Source organism: Eleutherodactylus coqui, chromosome 9 (genome assembly GCF_035609145.1).
Source record: "Eleutherodactylus coqui strain aEleCoq1 chromosome 9, aEleCoq1.hap1, whole genome shotgun sequence".
Classification (NCBI taxonomy): Eukaryota; Metazoa; Chordata; class Amphibia; order Anura; family Eleutherodactylidae; genus Eleutherodactylus; species Eleutherodactylus coqui.
The window spans coordinates 14947679-14963716 of record NC_089845.1 but is presented as its reverse complement, the minus strand read 5'-3'; the positions used below and the strand labels follow the sequence as shown (position 1 = coordinate 14963716).

General features: G+C 45.4%; 1 protein-coding gene across 4 annotated transcripts in view; it reads left to right on the top strand.

Moving 5' to 3' along the window:
• Nucleotides 1-16038, top strand: part of COL15A1 (collagen type XV alpha 1 chain) — a 638286-nt gene that overhangs the window by 446813 nt on the left and 175435 nt on the right. For all 4 annotated transcript variants that reach the window (XM_066579143.1, XM_066579144.1, XM_066579146.1 and 1 more), the window contains exons 22-25: nt 5174-5254; nt 7208-7243; nt 14807-14860; nt 15442-15501. In XM_066579143.1, coding sequence (XP_066435240.1) covers nt 5174-5254; nt 7208-7243; nt 14807-14860; nt 15442-15501 — 231 coding nt within the window. The remainder of the gene's footprint in view (nt 1-5173; nt 5255-7207; nt 7244-14806; nt 14861-15441; nt 15502-16038) is intronic.

Genomic DNA, 16038 nt, shown 5'->3' with positions numbered 1-16038 from the left:
TGGTGTTATTTCCTCCCTGTATTGTAAGTAGACTTCTACTGGTATGCCATCTGTACCCGGGGTCTTGTTTTTTGCCATGTCCTCCATTGCTTTCTCTATTTCTTCTATTGTAATGGGGTCGTCTAGTAGGGATTTATGTGTGTCTTGTATTGCTGGGAATGTTATACTGGCTAGGTAGGTCTCTAGCTCTGTTGGGGTGTAGTTAGTTTGGGATTGGTATAGGTCGGAGTAGAATTGTTGGAATCTGCTTAATATACCTTTTGGGGTCTGTGATTATTGTGCCCTCTGCTGATTTAATCCTAAGTATGGCTGGGGAGGTGGTCTCTTGTCGGGCCATGTATGCTAATAATTTACTGGACTGATTACTAGAGATGAGCGAACACGTTCGGCCCCGCCCCTTTTTCGCCCGAACACCGAACTTTGCGAACACCTCGGTGTTCGGGCGAAAAAGTTCGGGGGCCGCCGTGGCAGCGCGGGGGGGGTGCGGCGGGGAGTGGGGGGGAGAGGGAGAGAGAGAGGGCTCCCCCCTGTTCCCCGCTACTGCCGCCCGCGCCGCCGCGCATCTCCCCGCCCCCCGGCGGCACCCGGACACTTACGCGCGAACACTGCAGTGTTCGCTAAAGCCGGTGTCCGGGTGCGGATGTGTCCGTAACGGACACGTTCGCTCATCTCTACTGATTACCCAATTCAAAGAAGGACTGGCGGGTAAAGAATAATTTTCTCTGGGCTTTCTCTTTTAAATGTAGCAGATACTCTCTGCCTGCTTGTAGCCGTTTGTCCCTTTTTTCATTTGAGGGGTCAGATATGAATTCCTTTTCTAGCTGTCGGCATTGTTCCGCTAATTGTTCTCCTTCCTTTGCTGTGGTTTTTTTAATGAAGAAAATTGAGGATTTGAAGCATCCTCTGAGGTATGGTTTGAAGGCTTCCCAAACCAGCATCTTATCAGGGCTCGCTTCATGTGCTTCGTAGTATATTTGGATTTGGTCTATTATTCGGTCATTTGGGCCGAGCAGCGACAGCCAGAACGGGTGTATTCGTTGTTTCTTGATAACAGAAAAGCTTGGGTTTTTTAGAGCCTTGCTGATTGGCGAATGGTCTGACACCCCTCTTGGGAGGTGTTCTATGGATTCAACTATTGGGAATAGTGAGGGGGATCCAAATATGTAGTCTATTCAGCTCAGCGCATGATTGTGGGCTGCATGGCAGGAGAACTCCCGCTGGTGTGGGTGGATTGTTCGCCATATATCCAACCATCCCGTTACCGAGATCATAGAGGCCAGTCGAGTCGGGCACGTATCCCCCGACCCCGAGCACCACCCCCAAACCTGTCCAGGAGTGGGTCCCTGACCATATTCATGTCTCCCATGCAGATGGTCGTTGAGGTTGATGGTGGGTTATAGTAGCATAGGAGTACATATAAATCATTATTTATTTTAGATCTTACGAAAATAAACCTGCCCTCCGGGTCTCTTTTCAGTTGTTCCACCTCCCATCTGAGTGATCTTTTTATCAGTAGGGACACCCCCCTGGAGTATGATGTGTGGTATGAGTGTGCTGACCACTGGACCCATGGCTTCGACAGGCATTTAGAAGTTTCGGGCGTGAGGTGGGTCTCCTGCAGGCACAATACATGTGGTCGCCAGGAGCGTATCAATGAATTTATTGTGGTTCGCATGTCTCTGACATGCCTCCAGGACACAAAGGTTATCTCTGCTATTGGCGGAGGTAGTTTAATTGGGTCTGGATAGAGTTTTTTTTTTTGGCATTCTGTCCCTCAGGAAACCCCCCACCACGCCTCGTCACATTTTTGTTACTCGTTATACAATCGCATTCCAGTACATTTACATGAAAGACATTAACATTGAGCATCCGATGCATACAACTTAAAAACATTGCGGTAGTGTAATACCAACTTGTAACTTCTGCAACTTGCAATCTAACAGGTTTTGTTTACTGAATACTTTTTTGCTATATCAGTATTCGTGGCTAACTTTTTACTCGGGGTAACCGGCTTAGCATAGCTTCAATGTTCGCTATACTCGCGGTTCTGTTGCTTTGTTAAAGCAGTAGTGCGAGCCAACCATATCTCGTTGTATATTGGTTAGGTGGGCTCCCTTTTGGAAAGAGAGGGAGGGGAGGGGGGGCTGGAGGGGTAAAGAGGGGAGGGATGGGGATAAGGGTGGGGAGGGGTATTACGCCGGGGGTGGCCTGGAGGGGGCGCTTCATCTTTGGTTTAGTAATTTACCATATCCTTAGTTAGTTTTAGTGACACCTTTATATATCGTGTGGAAGTCCCGTCGTCTAAAGGGGAAATAAGAAGTGGTTAAATTTTGTATACATTACAGTCTTTCTGGACGTCGTCTAGTGGTTAACCATTCTTCTGCTTCGGGTGGTGAGGTGAAGAAGCGGGTGCGTTCTCCGTCGATCACTCGCAGTCGCGCCGGGTACATCATGGAGTACGGGAGCTGCAGATCTGAAAGTTGCCTTTTAACGCTGAAGAATGACGCTCTCTGTTTTTGGAGGTCTGCCGAAAAATCCGGGAAGATGGATACTGTGGCGTTGTCGTGGCGTAGGGGTCCTCCTTTTCTGGCAGCTTGTAGAATATTATCTCTGTCACGGGAGTTGAGTATTCTTGCTAGTAGGGGTCTAGGAGGGGCCCCAGGTATGGGCGGCTTCATCGGCACTCGGTGGGCTCGTTCAATAACGAAGATTTGTGACAAGTCAGCATTGGGAAGGCGTTCACGGATCTATTTCTCTAAGAATTCTTCGGGTTTCTGCCCCTCGGTTCGTTCTGGTAGGCCGACTATGCGCAGATTATTGCGTCGTGAACGATTTTCAAGGTCGTCCGCTTTTTGTCTCCAATATTCTGCTTTTTGTGTTAGGTCTCTTATTGCGGCTGACATTGGGGAGACAGTATCATCTAGTGTGGATACTCTGTCTTCCGTATTAGTGACTCTTTCTCTCAGGTTTTGGAGGTCTTGTCTAAGGAGGCTTACATCCATTTTTACTTCATCAATTTTACTGGTGAGGGTAGTCGTGGATGTTTGGATTACGGTCAGCAACTGCTCGGACAATTGTTGTAGGGTTTGAACTGTCCCTTCCGCTGGGCCTGGGCTGGTGTTTTTTATCTGGGGTGATGAGCCCGCCGGGGCCGACGATGTAGAATCGGAGCCTGGGTCCTTGCGGTTTTCACTTCTAGCAAACGCTTTCAGTTTGTCAGCTGTTGCGTTTTGCCTGGTAGGCCCCATGCTACTCTCTCAGAGGTACCTGGTGGTGTACTGTGATCGTTTGCCGCCGCCTGCGGGGGGAGGGGTCTTCTGCAGGACCCGTGTCACCCTTTCCCTCTGTCCGGGGTATTCTGTGGTTACTGCTATGGTCTCTTCTCTGGGTATGGTGGGAGGGGGGGGGGGGCTCTGTTCCTGGGCTTGGGTTTATGTGGGATACGATGGCTGCTGCCCTTTCCCCCTGGTTGCCGTTTCCAGTGTTACCTTTCTCCTTTGGTATGAGGATCTCTGCGCGCCCCCTCTGCTCTTTTTGTCTCCTCTGGGTCTGTTGGCTTCGTTCTCAGACCGGCGGCTGTGTCAGCCGCGGCGCCGCGGGTCCGCCGCTGGTCCGCCGCTGGTGTCTTCTCAGTTGCCGCTACCACGGGCGTCTCACCGGGTATCCTGTTAGTTAGCGCAGGGTGGTGTGTGCCGGGCTCCGGTAGTTGCTCGCCGGCCGGTTATCTTCTCCGCAAGATGGCGGCGGTGGTTGCGGCTCCGCGTGTCCGCCGCCGAGGCGCCCTCGCTGTGGGTGCTGCACAGGTTCTGCGGTGCTCTGCGGTGTTGCCGGCGGTCTGGGTCTCCCCCTCCCTTCTTTCTGTCACGTATGACACCGGGTCTGGGGCTTGCCGGCTGGTTGATAGGTACCTCGTGGTATGGAATGGCGGCTCCCTCCACCTCTCGAGTCTTCCGTCGGCGCCGCTGCCGTTGCGCTTACCCTCAATGTTTGTTTTTGAGGTCTGTCCTCTTCCCCCTCTCCTCCGGAGATGTTATACCGTGGTTGGGAGTCCTCAGGATGGGCACAGGATTAATGTCGGTTAGAGCGGGAGCTCCTCTCACATACGGCCGGTCAGCTCGGCTGCTTGGCCACGCCCCACCACTTGTGATTTTAATGCACAGGGAAGGGGTTTCCAGAGTTTTTACAACTCAGACAACCCGTTTAACAATAATTACCACAAAGAATAAAAAATGCTCAAATTAAATAATGGGGCTGCATTGTAAAGTCCAAAATAGACTGTGTTCTTAAGGCCGCCTGTCCACAGGCATAGCGATATCCCACCACGGATTTCTGCTGCGGGGGCCGCCGCTGGGGAGCACTTTGGCACCGCGATTTGCCGCAATGAACCTTTCTATAATAATAGGTTAATCGCGGAAAATTGCAGCATGCCGCGATTTTCCATAGTTATCCTATGGAAAGCGTTCACTGCGTTAACCGTGTGCGGATTATCGCCATGGGAAACTTAGTGAAAATTCGCTCGTGGACAGGAGGCCTATGGAGAGACGCCATCAGAGGCACATTTTGAGCTAAGATCTTCTCTGTTAAAGGGTTTTCAGGTCAAATACTATTGATGACTTTTCCTGAGGATAGTCTTCAGTAGTTGATTGGCTGGGGTCTGTCACTCAGTGCCCACTGTCAGCTCCACAACAGAAGTGCATGGAGCAGAAGCAGATCACTCTGACCCCTGTATAGTGGCGGGAGCAGCTTTAATTCTAAACAGTGAGAGCTGCGCCTGCAATTACCAGCGCCGGCCACTACATAGAGGTCAGGGCGATCGGCTTCTGCTCTGCACTCTGTGTTGCCGTGCAAACACCAGTCATCCAAACAGCTGATTGACTGGGATCACAAGCAGCAGACCACCGTCGATTAACTATTGATGACCGATCTCGAGGATACGATATCAATAGTACTTACCTGGAAAACTGTGTTAAGTCCATGTTCTCTCATAGGCCCACACAATTTTGCAATCTATAGCAATATGTTAGGTTCCGTGTTTACTTGTAGGAACTCAAGTTTTTTTCCTGTTTGCCACATTCAGACTAGTTCATCACTTTGTAAATGTTAGTTTCTCATATCTGTATGTTTGTTATATCCTTGCAATCTACAAAGTTGTGAATATTTGTTATTATTACAGGGTGAGAAGGGGGAATCAGGCGCTATCATTGCAGCTGATGGTTCTTTAATAACCAAATTGCCAGGAGTACTAGGAAGAAAGGTGATTGTTATGCTTATTGTTATTTATTTACATAGTATATGTATATGGAAATTTAATATATATGTATATTGCTCAAAACAATTAAGGGAACACTTGAATCACAGATCAGATCTTGATGATCTCATGATCTTCAGACTCTTTCACATCTGTCACATATGCTCAGTGTGACCCTACTTTCATCTGTTAACAGAACAGGGTGCAGATAGCGTCAAACTCTCAAACCTCCTGTGGATTTTAAATCGGGAGGTGATGAGTTCTCCTCCAATAGAAGTCTTCAGAGGCTGGACAGACATCTCTCTGGGATGATTTAGTGATCCTGCATTGAGCAGGGGGTTGACCCAATGACCCTGGAGATCCCTTCCGACTCTACTATTTTAAGGTTTTAAGAAATCTACAGCAGAATGGACATGTGGTGTGGATTTTAAATCTGCAGTATGTCAATTTTCAGTGTGGAATCCACCTCTTCAAAGGGGCTAAATTTGCACTAAAATTCACATCAAAATCTACAATTCGCATAGCTTTTGTGCGGATTTCCAACCCATAGGAACTTACCTTAAGTGTGCCCTTAATTTTTAAGCAGCCTATATGTGGAGAGAAAAGTTTTATCATTGTGATACTTGAGGAATAGCTGGGCGTTGAGGTCCTTTAAAATGCAGTGCTTCCCCTTATGATTATTAAAGGGGTTTTCAGAAACATAGTAATTGCCCGTCCCGTATCCGTGCACCTCCAGTGCCCCATCTGACATTCTCCCTGATGGTGCTGTTTACAGGCAACAGGCAGCCAGTATATAGAATATCACAGTATCCAATGAGGCATATTTCAGATTTCTTAATGGAGACTGCATAAAAAACTTGCATCTACTACTGTATGTAAGTACGGTAACGTGTAGAAGCCGCATTGAAATGCATTATTACTGTATTACATGTTTGATACAGATCCCTTAGACAATGTGCACACTATTATTAGATATATATCTTATTCTGCAACTCTTTAAATGGGTGATTTACATCAGGTTTACACTGATTAGTTATTGATATTGACATTTTTTCACACCTGCCCCCTCACCGGATTGCCGGCCATACTCTGGAGGTCTCCTCTGTGTATTGCAGCCACTTCCCTGCAGTGCTGCCCCTTGTCTGATGCTTCTCTGGCACCATCTTGGGGCTGAGATTTTTTCACTTTCAATCAATACCATTTCTGCCTGCTGGGTGGACAGTTTAATCATTAGCTTCTATATTCACCTAAATAAGTTACAGCCTATAAGTGTACAGTCAGGAGGATGAGCTGTGCACTTATTAGTAAGGGCTAATGTCCATGGCCGGATTTCTGCCACGTGAAATGTGGCGGAAATCCGCGGCGTTACACCACAGCTATTAGTGCACCGCGGAATTCCGCAGTGTGAAATAACTCGTAGCATGTTCTATTTGCCACGGGAATACGCGTGGCTGGCTTTCATTGTAGTCAATGTAAGCCGGCCGTCAGACTATACTTTCAGAAAGTATAGCGTGAATATGCTTCCCCGCCCACGTGACATGCGGGACTCGCACAGCTGATCCGGAGGTGAGTATGGGGTCTTTGAGGGGGGGGGGGGGGGGCGCCGTGACGGCCGTGGGCATTTGGCCTAACTGTGATAGGAGTGTCTGTGTCCCTGCTAGACAGTTTCTGTGGTTGATCCATGTAACAGCATAACACACACTGAGTGACTAGAACATGAACACACAACCCCAAGTTGATCTGCTCTCGTTAGAATTGAGATCCCATGATTATCTGAGGAAAAAGAGAACAGGAGATTTTGACAGAAGGAAATAGTTAACCGAGGTAACACTAGCCAAATTATATATACTGGGGGAATAGCTGTATCATTAATGAATTTTAGTGGCCCTGTAATACATTTTCTTCCTACTAAAATGATATTGTTATACATATTCATAACTGTGTACTTTTTCTTTAAAGGGTGAGCCTGGTGCGATGGGGCCCCCTGGACCAATGGTAATGTATTGCTTTTATGTTATTACTGTTTCTGTGAAGGTTCTGTTGGGTTTCATTAATCTTCATGCATGAAGTCTGGATAGAGAATGTTATATTAAAGGGGTTGTCCCGCGGCAGCAAGTGGGTCTATACACTTCTGTATGGCCATATTAATGCACTTTGTAATGTACATTGTGCATTAATTATGAGCCATACAGAAGTTATAAGAAGTTTTTCACTTACCTGCTCCGTTGCTAGCGTCCTCGTTTCCATGGAGCCCGCCTAATTTTCGGCGTCTAATGGCCAAATTAGACGCGCTTGCGCAGTCCGGGTCTTCTTCTTTTCTCAATGGGGCCGCTCGTGCAGGATGCCGGCTCCGTGTAGCTCCTCCCCGTCACGTGCCGATTCCAGCCAATCAGGAGGCTGGAATCGGCAATGGACCGCACAGAAGCCCTGCGGTCCACCGAGGGAGAAGATCCCGGCGGCCATCTTCACCGGGTAAGTAAGAAGTCACCGGAGCACGGGGATTCAGGTAAGCGCTGTCCGGTGTTCTTTTTTAACCCCTGCATCGGAGTTGTCTCGCGCCGAACGGGGGGGGGGGGGGGTTGAAAAAAAAAAAAACCCCGTTTCGGCGCCGGACAACCCCTTTAACTCATTCTGTTCCACTGATGTCAGCCAAGTTACATAGCTTCTGGCTCCAGTAGCCAACGAGTCTAGCATCTTAATAGGCCTAATTGTTGTAGTGACACAACAAGAATTTCATAAAGGGTTCTGGGAGAAAACCAGGGTGTGAGGCTTCACCCACAATACAGTCCCCTCTGTTAGAACAGGTGGCGAGCTGTCATCAGACTGCTGGGCTTTGGCTCCAACAGGGCCCATCCCAACCAGCTTCCGTAATTACCCCCGTCTTCGGACATACACAGTTTACATTATTACTTTTATCTAAGATTTAGGGAATGCCAAAAAAATGGGGATGGGGGGATTATTTTTAGGGAGTCTTTTTTTTCTGCACAAGTGTGCAATGGGGCCTAGGATTTGTTCAGTTGTACCATGAAATCCAATGGTGTCTCCCTCCATTATAGCTATGTGTCCTGTAAGTAGATTAGGGCCACAGTGGGTATGTTTCTCAACATGGGACAAACAGGGGGATCCATTTTGGGGTGAAAGCCTTCATTCATGTGTGTGCTGTAAAAAAAAAACAAAAAACCCTGTTTTTAAAATAACACAATTGGCAAAAAAATGAAAATCGTTATTTTTTCCTTCTGCTATGCTTAAATGAATTCAAAAATTGTGGGATCAAAATATGCAGTACACCCCTTGATGAATTCATTAAGGCCTAATGCACACGGCTGGATTTCTGCCGCGTAAAGCGTGGCTGAAATCCGCCGCGTTTCACTGCAGCTATTAGGTTCTATTGAACCTAATAACTCAATGAACATGCTGCAGAATTCCGCAGCATGAAATTACCCGCAGCATGTCCTATTTGCTGCGGGTATACGCGGAAGTATAGCGTTAATACGCGCCGCACCCACCGCCGAGCGCCTCATATGACACTGCCGGCGGGTAATATGATGCTGCCGGCGGGTCATGTGATGCCACCGGTACGTCTTGCGCTGTACTGCGCATGCGTGCCAGAGCGTCATGTAGGACTTTGGGCAGCGGATCTGGAGGTAAGTATGGGGTCTTTGGGGGGGGCGCCGTGACGGACTCCGCTATGGTATTCTGCTTGCAGAGCCTATCACGGCCGTGTGCATAAGGCCTACGGGGTCTAGTTTTCAAAATGGGGTAATTTGTGAGGTTCTCCATCGTTTTGGCTGCTCAAGGGCTCTACAAGTGGGCTATGGGGCCTAAAACAACTTCAAGCAAAATGTCTGTTCTGAAAGCCCCGAGTTGCTCCTTTTAGTTTGGGCCTCGTTGTGCATACGGACATAATATTAGGGCCACAATGGGTATGTTTCTGAACATGGGACAAATAGTGGTATACATTTTGGGGTGTCAATTCTCATTTTCATGTGCACTATAGAAAAAAACACTGGCTTTAAAATGACATATTTGCAAATTGCATTAACTCCTGAAAAAAACTGTGGGGTCAAAATACTCATTACACCCCATCAGTGAATACATTAAGGGGTGTAGTTTTTAAAATGGGGTCATTTGTGGGATATCTGTCATTCTGACTCCTATGAGCCTCTGCAATGTTGGCTTGGTGTAGGAAAACAAAGAGAGACTATCCAAATTGGGATTATTTACTCTAGAAAAAAGACGGCTAAGGGGCGACCAAATAACTATGTATAAATACATGAGGGGACAATACAAGGATCTCTCCCAGGATCTGTTTACACCCAGGACTTGATGTCTTTCTAGAGTGGAAGGATATTACAGGATATAAATCTTAGCTTAATTGTTAATCCGGGTATACAGGCAGGTAGGAACTATTAGAGGTTGATCCAGGGGACAGTCTGATTGATCCAGGTATACAGGCAGGTAGGAACTATTAGGGGTTGATCCAGGGAACAGTCTGATTGCCATTAGGGAGTCAGGAAGGAATTTTGTCCCACAAAAGGGCTAATTGGTTTCTGCTCTTGGGGTTTTTTGCCTTCCTCTGGATCAACAACACAGGAGGCTAGACAGGCTGGACTAGATGGACATTGTCTTCATTCGGCCCTACAAACTATGTTACTATGTTCCTCAAAATGTTGATAATCAATGTTAAATTTGTACGTCTCCTAAATGGTTAAAAAAAAGCTAAAGCTTTTCACATATGCATCCAGAATAAAGTAAACAGATGGAAATATATACCTTATCAAAAATTTATACAGTATGTTTGCACATATTTGATATGCAATTAAAAATATGAAAAAAATGACAATTTTTTTTTAACTTTCCTAATTTTGGCGCTTTTAATGAATATACACAAATTCTATCGGACTATTTTTTTCCACCTAAATGAATTACAACATGTGTCAAAAACAATTCCAAAATCACTTGGATATGCAAAACCTTTACAGAGCTATTCTATGTTAAAATGTGATTTCCAAATTTCCAAAATTTGGCCTGGTCATTAGGGCACAAACAGGCTTGGTCACTAAGGGGTTAAGGATCCTTTTTTTAATTTTGGTTTTTCTCTCCACTTTCAAAAAATCCTAATTCTTTTATTTATCCGTCGATGTAGCTGCTTGGGGGCTTGTTTTTTGTGGAGCTAGTTAGATTTTTCTTTTTATATCTATTTTTTTTTTTTTTTATCTAACTATATAATGTACTGAAAAAGATTAAACGTTTTCTAACTGGAGTAAAACGGAAAAAAAAAAAAACTAAAAATTCTACCATCTTTGGGATTTCCATTTATATGGCGTGCACACTGATGCAAAAAAGACACAACTTTTTTCTGAGGTTCGATACAAATATTACAATACCAAATTTATAGTGTTTTGGTTTTTTTTTGCTGCACTACTTTTTAAAAAAATAACATATCTTTAAAAAACATTATTTTCTGCCGCCCTCTGCTGACTACCATAACTTTTTTCTCTAGTTGATTTAGTTGTGTGATGGCTCTTTTGTGGGGCATCTTGTAGTTTCTATGTGTACCATTTTGGAGTCTGTATGACTTTTGATCTTTTTATTACATTTTTTCTTGGAGACGGGGTGACAAAAAGTGCAATTCTGAAGGTGTAATTTTTTTTCTTCTGTTCACCATACGTGATAATACATTATTTTGATAGAATGGACTTGTATGGGGTAGTCTTACCAAATATGTTTTAGGGTTTTTGTTTTGATTCTTTTTATTATAAATATGGGAAAACAGAGACAGCGTTAAACTTTTAATGGAGCAAATGTATCCAGCATCTAGGGATAAAATAAAACTTCAAATGTATTTGATCATGTTAAAAAATGCAGCCTGTGCTCACACAGGTACCTGAAGCTTTCTGGCGCATGTCAGTAGAGCTTTTGCCTTAGGGCTTATTCACAGGAACGTGTATCAGCTGCCGTTTTCACGGTCAGTCGATATATGCCACCATCTGAGCAGTCTTCCCCCTTCCATCCCTCTCACCAGCCGTCTGCCTCCCTCCTCCCCACCAGCTGTTTGCAATGTGGTGGGGTGGGGGTGGAGCTAAGCTCACACCCATTGTCCATAGCCAGCAATGGGAGGGATGGGGCCCACCCCCTCCCATTGCAAACAGGCAGAGGGGAGGAGAGAGGCAGAGAGCCAGTAAGAGGGAGGGAAGGGGGAGACTGCCCAGATGCAAGTGTATATCAGCCGGCCGTGAAAATGGCGGCCGATATACGCTCCTGTGAATAAGTCCTCAGTCATAGCATATTGGACAAATCTACATCATGTCTATAAATTAGTACAGGAAATGACATCAGGTATGTAAGTATCCCCCATCAGGTGTGAGTTTAACCCCCTGTATGTCATGCATAACAGCAACAGGCAATCAGGGAATGTGAAGCAAAACATTGCTGTAGTACACAACTATGTTCAACTCACAGCAAAAGAAAATGTATAACAATGACCCCCATCAGGTGGGAATCACAACCTTGTGCATGCTAATGAGTGGAATATGAAGCAAAACCATATTGAAGTATAGGCCCCTGTAGACAACTTTGAGCTAGTAAAATGTCAGAATACATATAGATGGCTCCTATCATGGAGTCGGGAAGGAATTATTTTTCCTACAAATGAGATAAATTGCCTGGTTGAGGTTTTTTTTGGCCTTCCTCTGGACTAACAAAGAGGTGGAAACAATGAGAGGAGGGGGCGGGGCTAAGTTCTGGGAATTAGCTCCGCCCCGTCCCGCCTCTCCTCATTGAAAATAGTGCAGGGAGGTGGAGAGGAGGCAGAGAGGGGGCGGGAGCTCAGAGCACTGCTCCCGTCTCTACCAGCCTCCTCCCCCTGCAGAGAGAGACACCGTATATCGGCTGGGCGTGAAAACCCAGCCGATATACGGTCGTCTGAATTCACCCTAACATACTATGTTATTATGTTATGGTATGTATGAATTTAAATCCCCTGTATATCATACATGGGTGCAGACAAGCAATTGCTAGCCATGGAGCAAATCACTGCTGTGGTACAGGTTAGGAAGCCCTCATAGATCCTAAAGCCAGGGGAAAAAACATCCTGCATACAAAAGATTCTCATCAGGTGCAAATATTACCCCTTTTGTGTACTATACATGGATACAGCAAGCAGTCAGTTTATGTAGAGTAGATCATTCCTGTAATTTAAATCCTTGGGAGCTCTGGTGTCTAACTTGACATTTTCCTTGCTCAAAGTTGTCTACAGGGACTAATACTTAACCCGTTTAGGACCAGCCACAGTAAATTTAAGGCGGCTGGTCCTGGGCTTAGAGCACCGCCGATAGTAAAATTACGGCAGTGCTCTACGTCTCCTGCTCTGCAATCAGTCAGAGGCAGGAATGGGTTATCAGCTGTTAGTGATATACAGTGCTCAATGAGCACTGTATGGGGAAAGTGAAAGTAAGATGTTCTTTCACTACAGGAGCTTCGGGGGGTCATGTGACCTCCCGGGATTCCCTGCTACTACAGAGCTGGAGGGTCAGACTAGACCCTGGCAGCTCTGCAGGTGACTAATGTCCTCACAGGGGTTGCTTTCCCCTATAACTAGGGCTCCTATGGACGCCCCAGCTACAGTGGGAAAGTGTCAAATAAAGGGGAAAAAAATGGGAATGTCCCCCAGAGGTCTTACATGACGCCATGGGGGACATAGATAGTAAAAAAAACACAATTACTTACATCAGTAAGACAAAATAACACAATAAAACAACAATACATACATAAAAATAGAGAATAACTCAAAGCAGACGCCAACAAAAACCGTTGCCGTATGCGCCCTGTAAACCAAAACCATTAATACTTTATACCAAAATGTCCGAAACAAATAGAGGAACCCATTCCCATACTTTATTTTAGTGTAAATATAAAAATAAATTTAAAAATAAATATAAATGTTAAATGATTTTTTTTAGCTTCTTACCAACAATAAAACTAAAAAACGGGAAAAAAAAGTCAGTGAAAAAGATATTAAAAAAAATAGTCCAATATGTCACGGGAAAAAAACGCAGCAAAAATAATTTTGGTAGCTAAAGGGAAAAAAATAGAGCAGTAAAACCGTCACATGGGTAAAATCCCTAAAAAGTGTCTGGTCCTTAGGGTACAAAACAGCTTGGTCCTTAAGGGATTAAATATAGTTTTGCTTCATATATATTATTTCCCTGTTGCACACTTATTAGGATGCACAGGGTTGTGATTCACACCTGATGTGGGTCATTTACATACATGATATAATTTCCTGTGCTGATTTATAGACCTTATGTACATTTGTCTAATATGCTATGACTAATGGTTTATTGGACATGGATGTATATCAGCCGGGTTTTCACACCCGGCCGATATACGCTGCCCCTCTCGGCAAGGGAAGAAGGCATGATGGGGCAGGAGCTAGTGTGCAGAGCTCTCGCCCCCTGCCACTGTTTGCAATGGGGAGGGGCAGAGCTAAGCTCCACCCTGTCCTGCCACTCCCATTGCACACTAGCTCCCGCCCTGTCCCATCTCACCCCCCTTGCAGAGAGGGGCAGCGTGTATTGGCCGGGCGTGAAAATCCGGCCAATATATGTCCATGTTAATAAGCCCTAGGGCAGATGTTCTGCCGGAACCTTGAGGTACCTGTGTGCACATGGGCTGCATTTTTTAACATGATCTAATAAATATGAAGTTTTATTTTATCCTTGGATGCTGATACGATTTTTTTTCATTGGTACATGTGGGAGTCCAGGGCCTCAAGTTTTTCTGTGCATCCTTTTGGGATATATTTGTCTATTTTCTACATATACATGAAGTGAGCTGAATCCGTGTTATGTGTAAACTTTTAATACCTATTAGCTTTTTCTTTTTTTTTTTTTAACCAATTTTTACATTTTTTTAGTCCTCATAGGGGACTTGAACTTGTGGTCATTTGATTGCTCTGCAATCTTATAGGCAGTCAGCCATGGCAGCCTGGGACCAAGCATCACCTCACGTTCCCATCACAGTGGAGTGTCTGGGACCCTGGAAAACCGATCCAGGGACTTAAATGCTGCTGTCAGAACTAACAGCAGCATTTACAGGATTAACAGCTATGATCAGCATTCAGGCTGATAGTGACTGCTGCCAGCAGGCGTCAACTCTGAGACAGCCGGCATCCACGTTGTATGGAGCGTGATTAGCGCCCCATCCCCCTCCGTACAAACCCCAAACGCACTAAGGTATCTTCTCTCATTTGATCGTTTTCTCTGGTGGACATCCTGACAAGAGCACACATAAGTGAGCATATGTACTGTGCTGCAGCGCTCCTGTCAGCAGGCTGTGTACAGTATGGCAGCATAGGCCAGCAGGTTCACTGCAATACTGGACACACTGCTAGACAACAGTACTACGGTTTCCTTAACAATTCTTTGAGACTAGATGTAAGATGCATCTATCTATACTGCACATTGAGGCTCTAAATATGCTGACTACAGTACTGTTATATATATATATTATGTCGAAATACTGTCTTGTAAGATTGAAACATTTCATGCATTTCAGGGTCCAGTAGGACAACCAGGAATAAAAGGAGAATTTGGATTTCCAGGGAGACCTGTAAGTAACATCAGACCAATGGGCACTTCTGTTGTTCAGCTCTTTGTGCCAGTTGTGTGTTTCATTGTGCCACAGTCAGGTTCCATGTTCTTGCAGCTAAGACCACTTAAATAGTTGCTTCTTTTCTGTACCTACTTCTTGAAGGGCACCATGTTATGCATTTATATAATTTCTTGATGTGCCATTTACGCCCAAGACCGCTGCCGCCAGGTACTTCCTGCAAGCGTTATTCTGCATACTTCCTGACAGCGCTGTTGCAGCCAGTGCCTGCCAGCTGCGGCAGCATCAGTATGGCACATCACTGCCCCTGAGCTGTATATAGTGGCCACCAGAGTACCAGTGCGAGTGCCGCTTACTAGAGGTGCAACTTGAAGCTCCTGGGTCCCAATACAAAACCTGTAACAGGGCCCCTGATTATAATGCTTTATTCATAGTACTGCGCTCCCTATATGGAGAAAAGAGGCCTTATGGACTCCTAAGGCTCCTGGACCCGGGTGCAACCGCATCCCCTATAGTTACACCAGTGCAGCTCACAATAGGTGTTCCATTTTACTTTATCTTTATTGTTATTTTAACCACAGGGTCGGCCAGGACTAAATGGAGTGGGAGGTCAAAAAGGGGAACCAGGTATTCCGATGATGGTAAGTACAAAAATTCCACATATAAGAACAGAACACCAATATCCCTAAATCAGGCACAGTCTTTATATATGGAGCAGCATCTGGGATATCGAAGAAAGATACTCCCGTCCTAAAACAAATTCATCATTATTTTGTCCAAATAAGCTGATGTTTCGACTGCTACACGCAGTCTTTGTCAAGTCAATACCACTACTAAGACCACCACCATCTTCTAGTTACATAAAACACTATCCAATCATCAACCACCAAACTTCATAAAACAATAAACCCCCAGGGTATAGGCTCTCCCACGCATTAGATGCAGGTGATGACTATAGATTATATCTACCATGTCAGATGGAGGTTTCCTCTTCAGCAGCGCCACATAGTTCCGGCGTCTCCACCTTCACTCTGCGCATGCGTAAATCAGGTACATTGGGATTACAGGTACCTTTACACAAGGTGATTATAGTCCAAATTATCGTTGGAAGCGTCAGACCATAGTAATTCAATGTACATGTGGCCATACACAGAGTGCTGAGCAGGGATCACTTACCT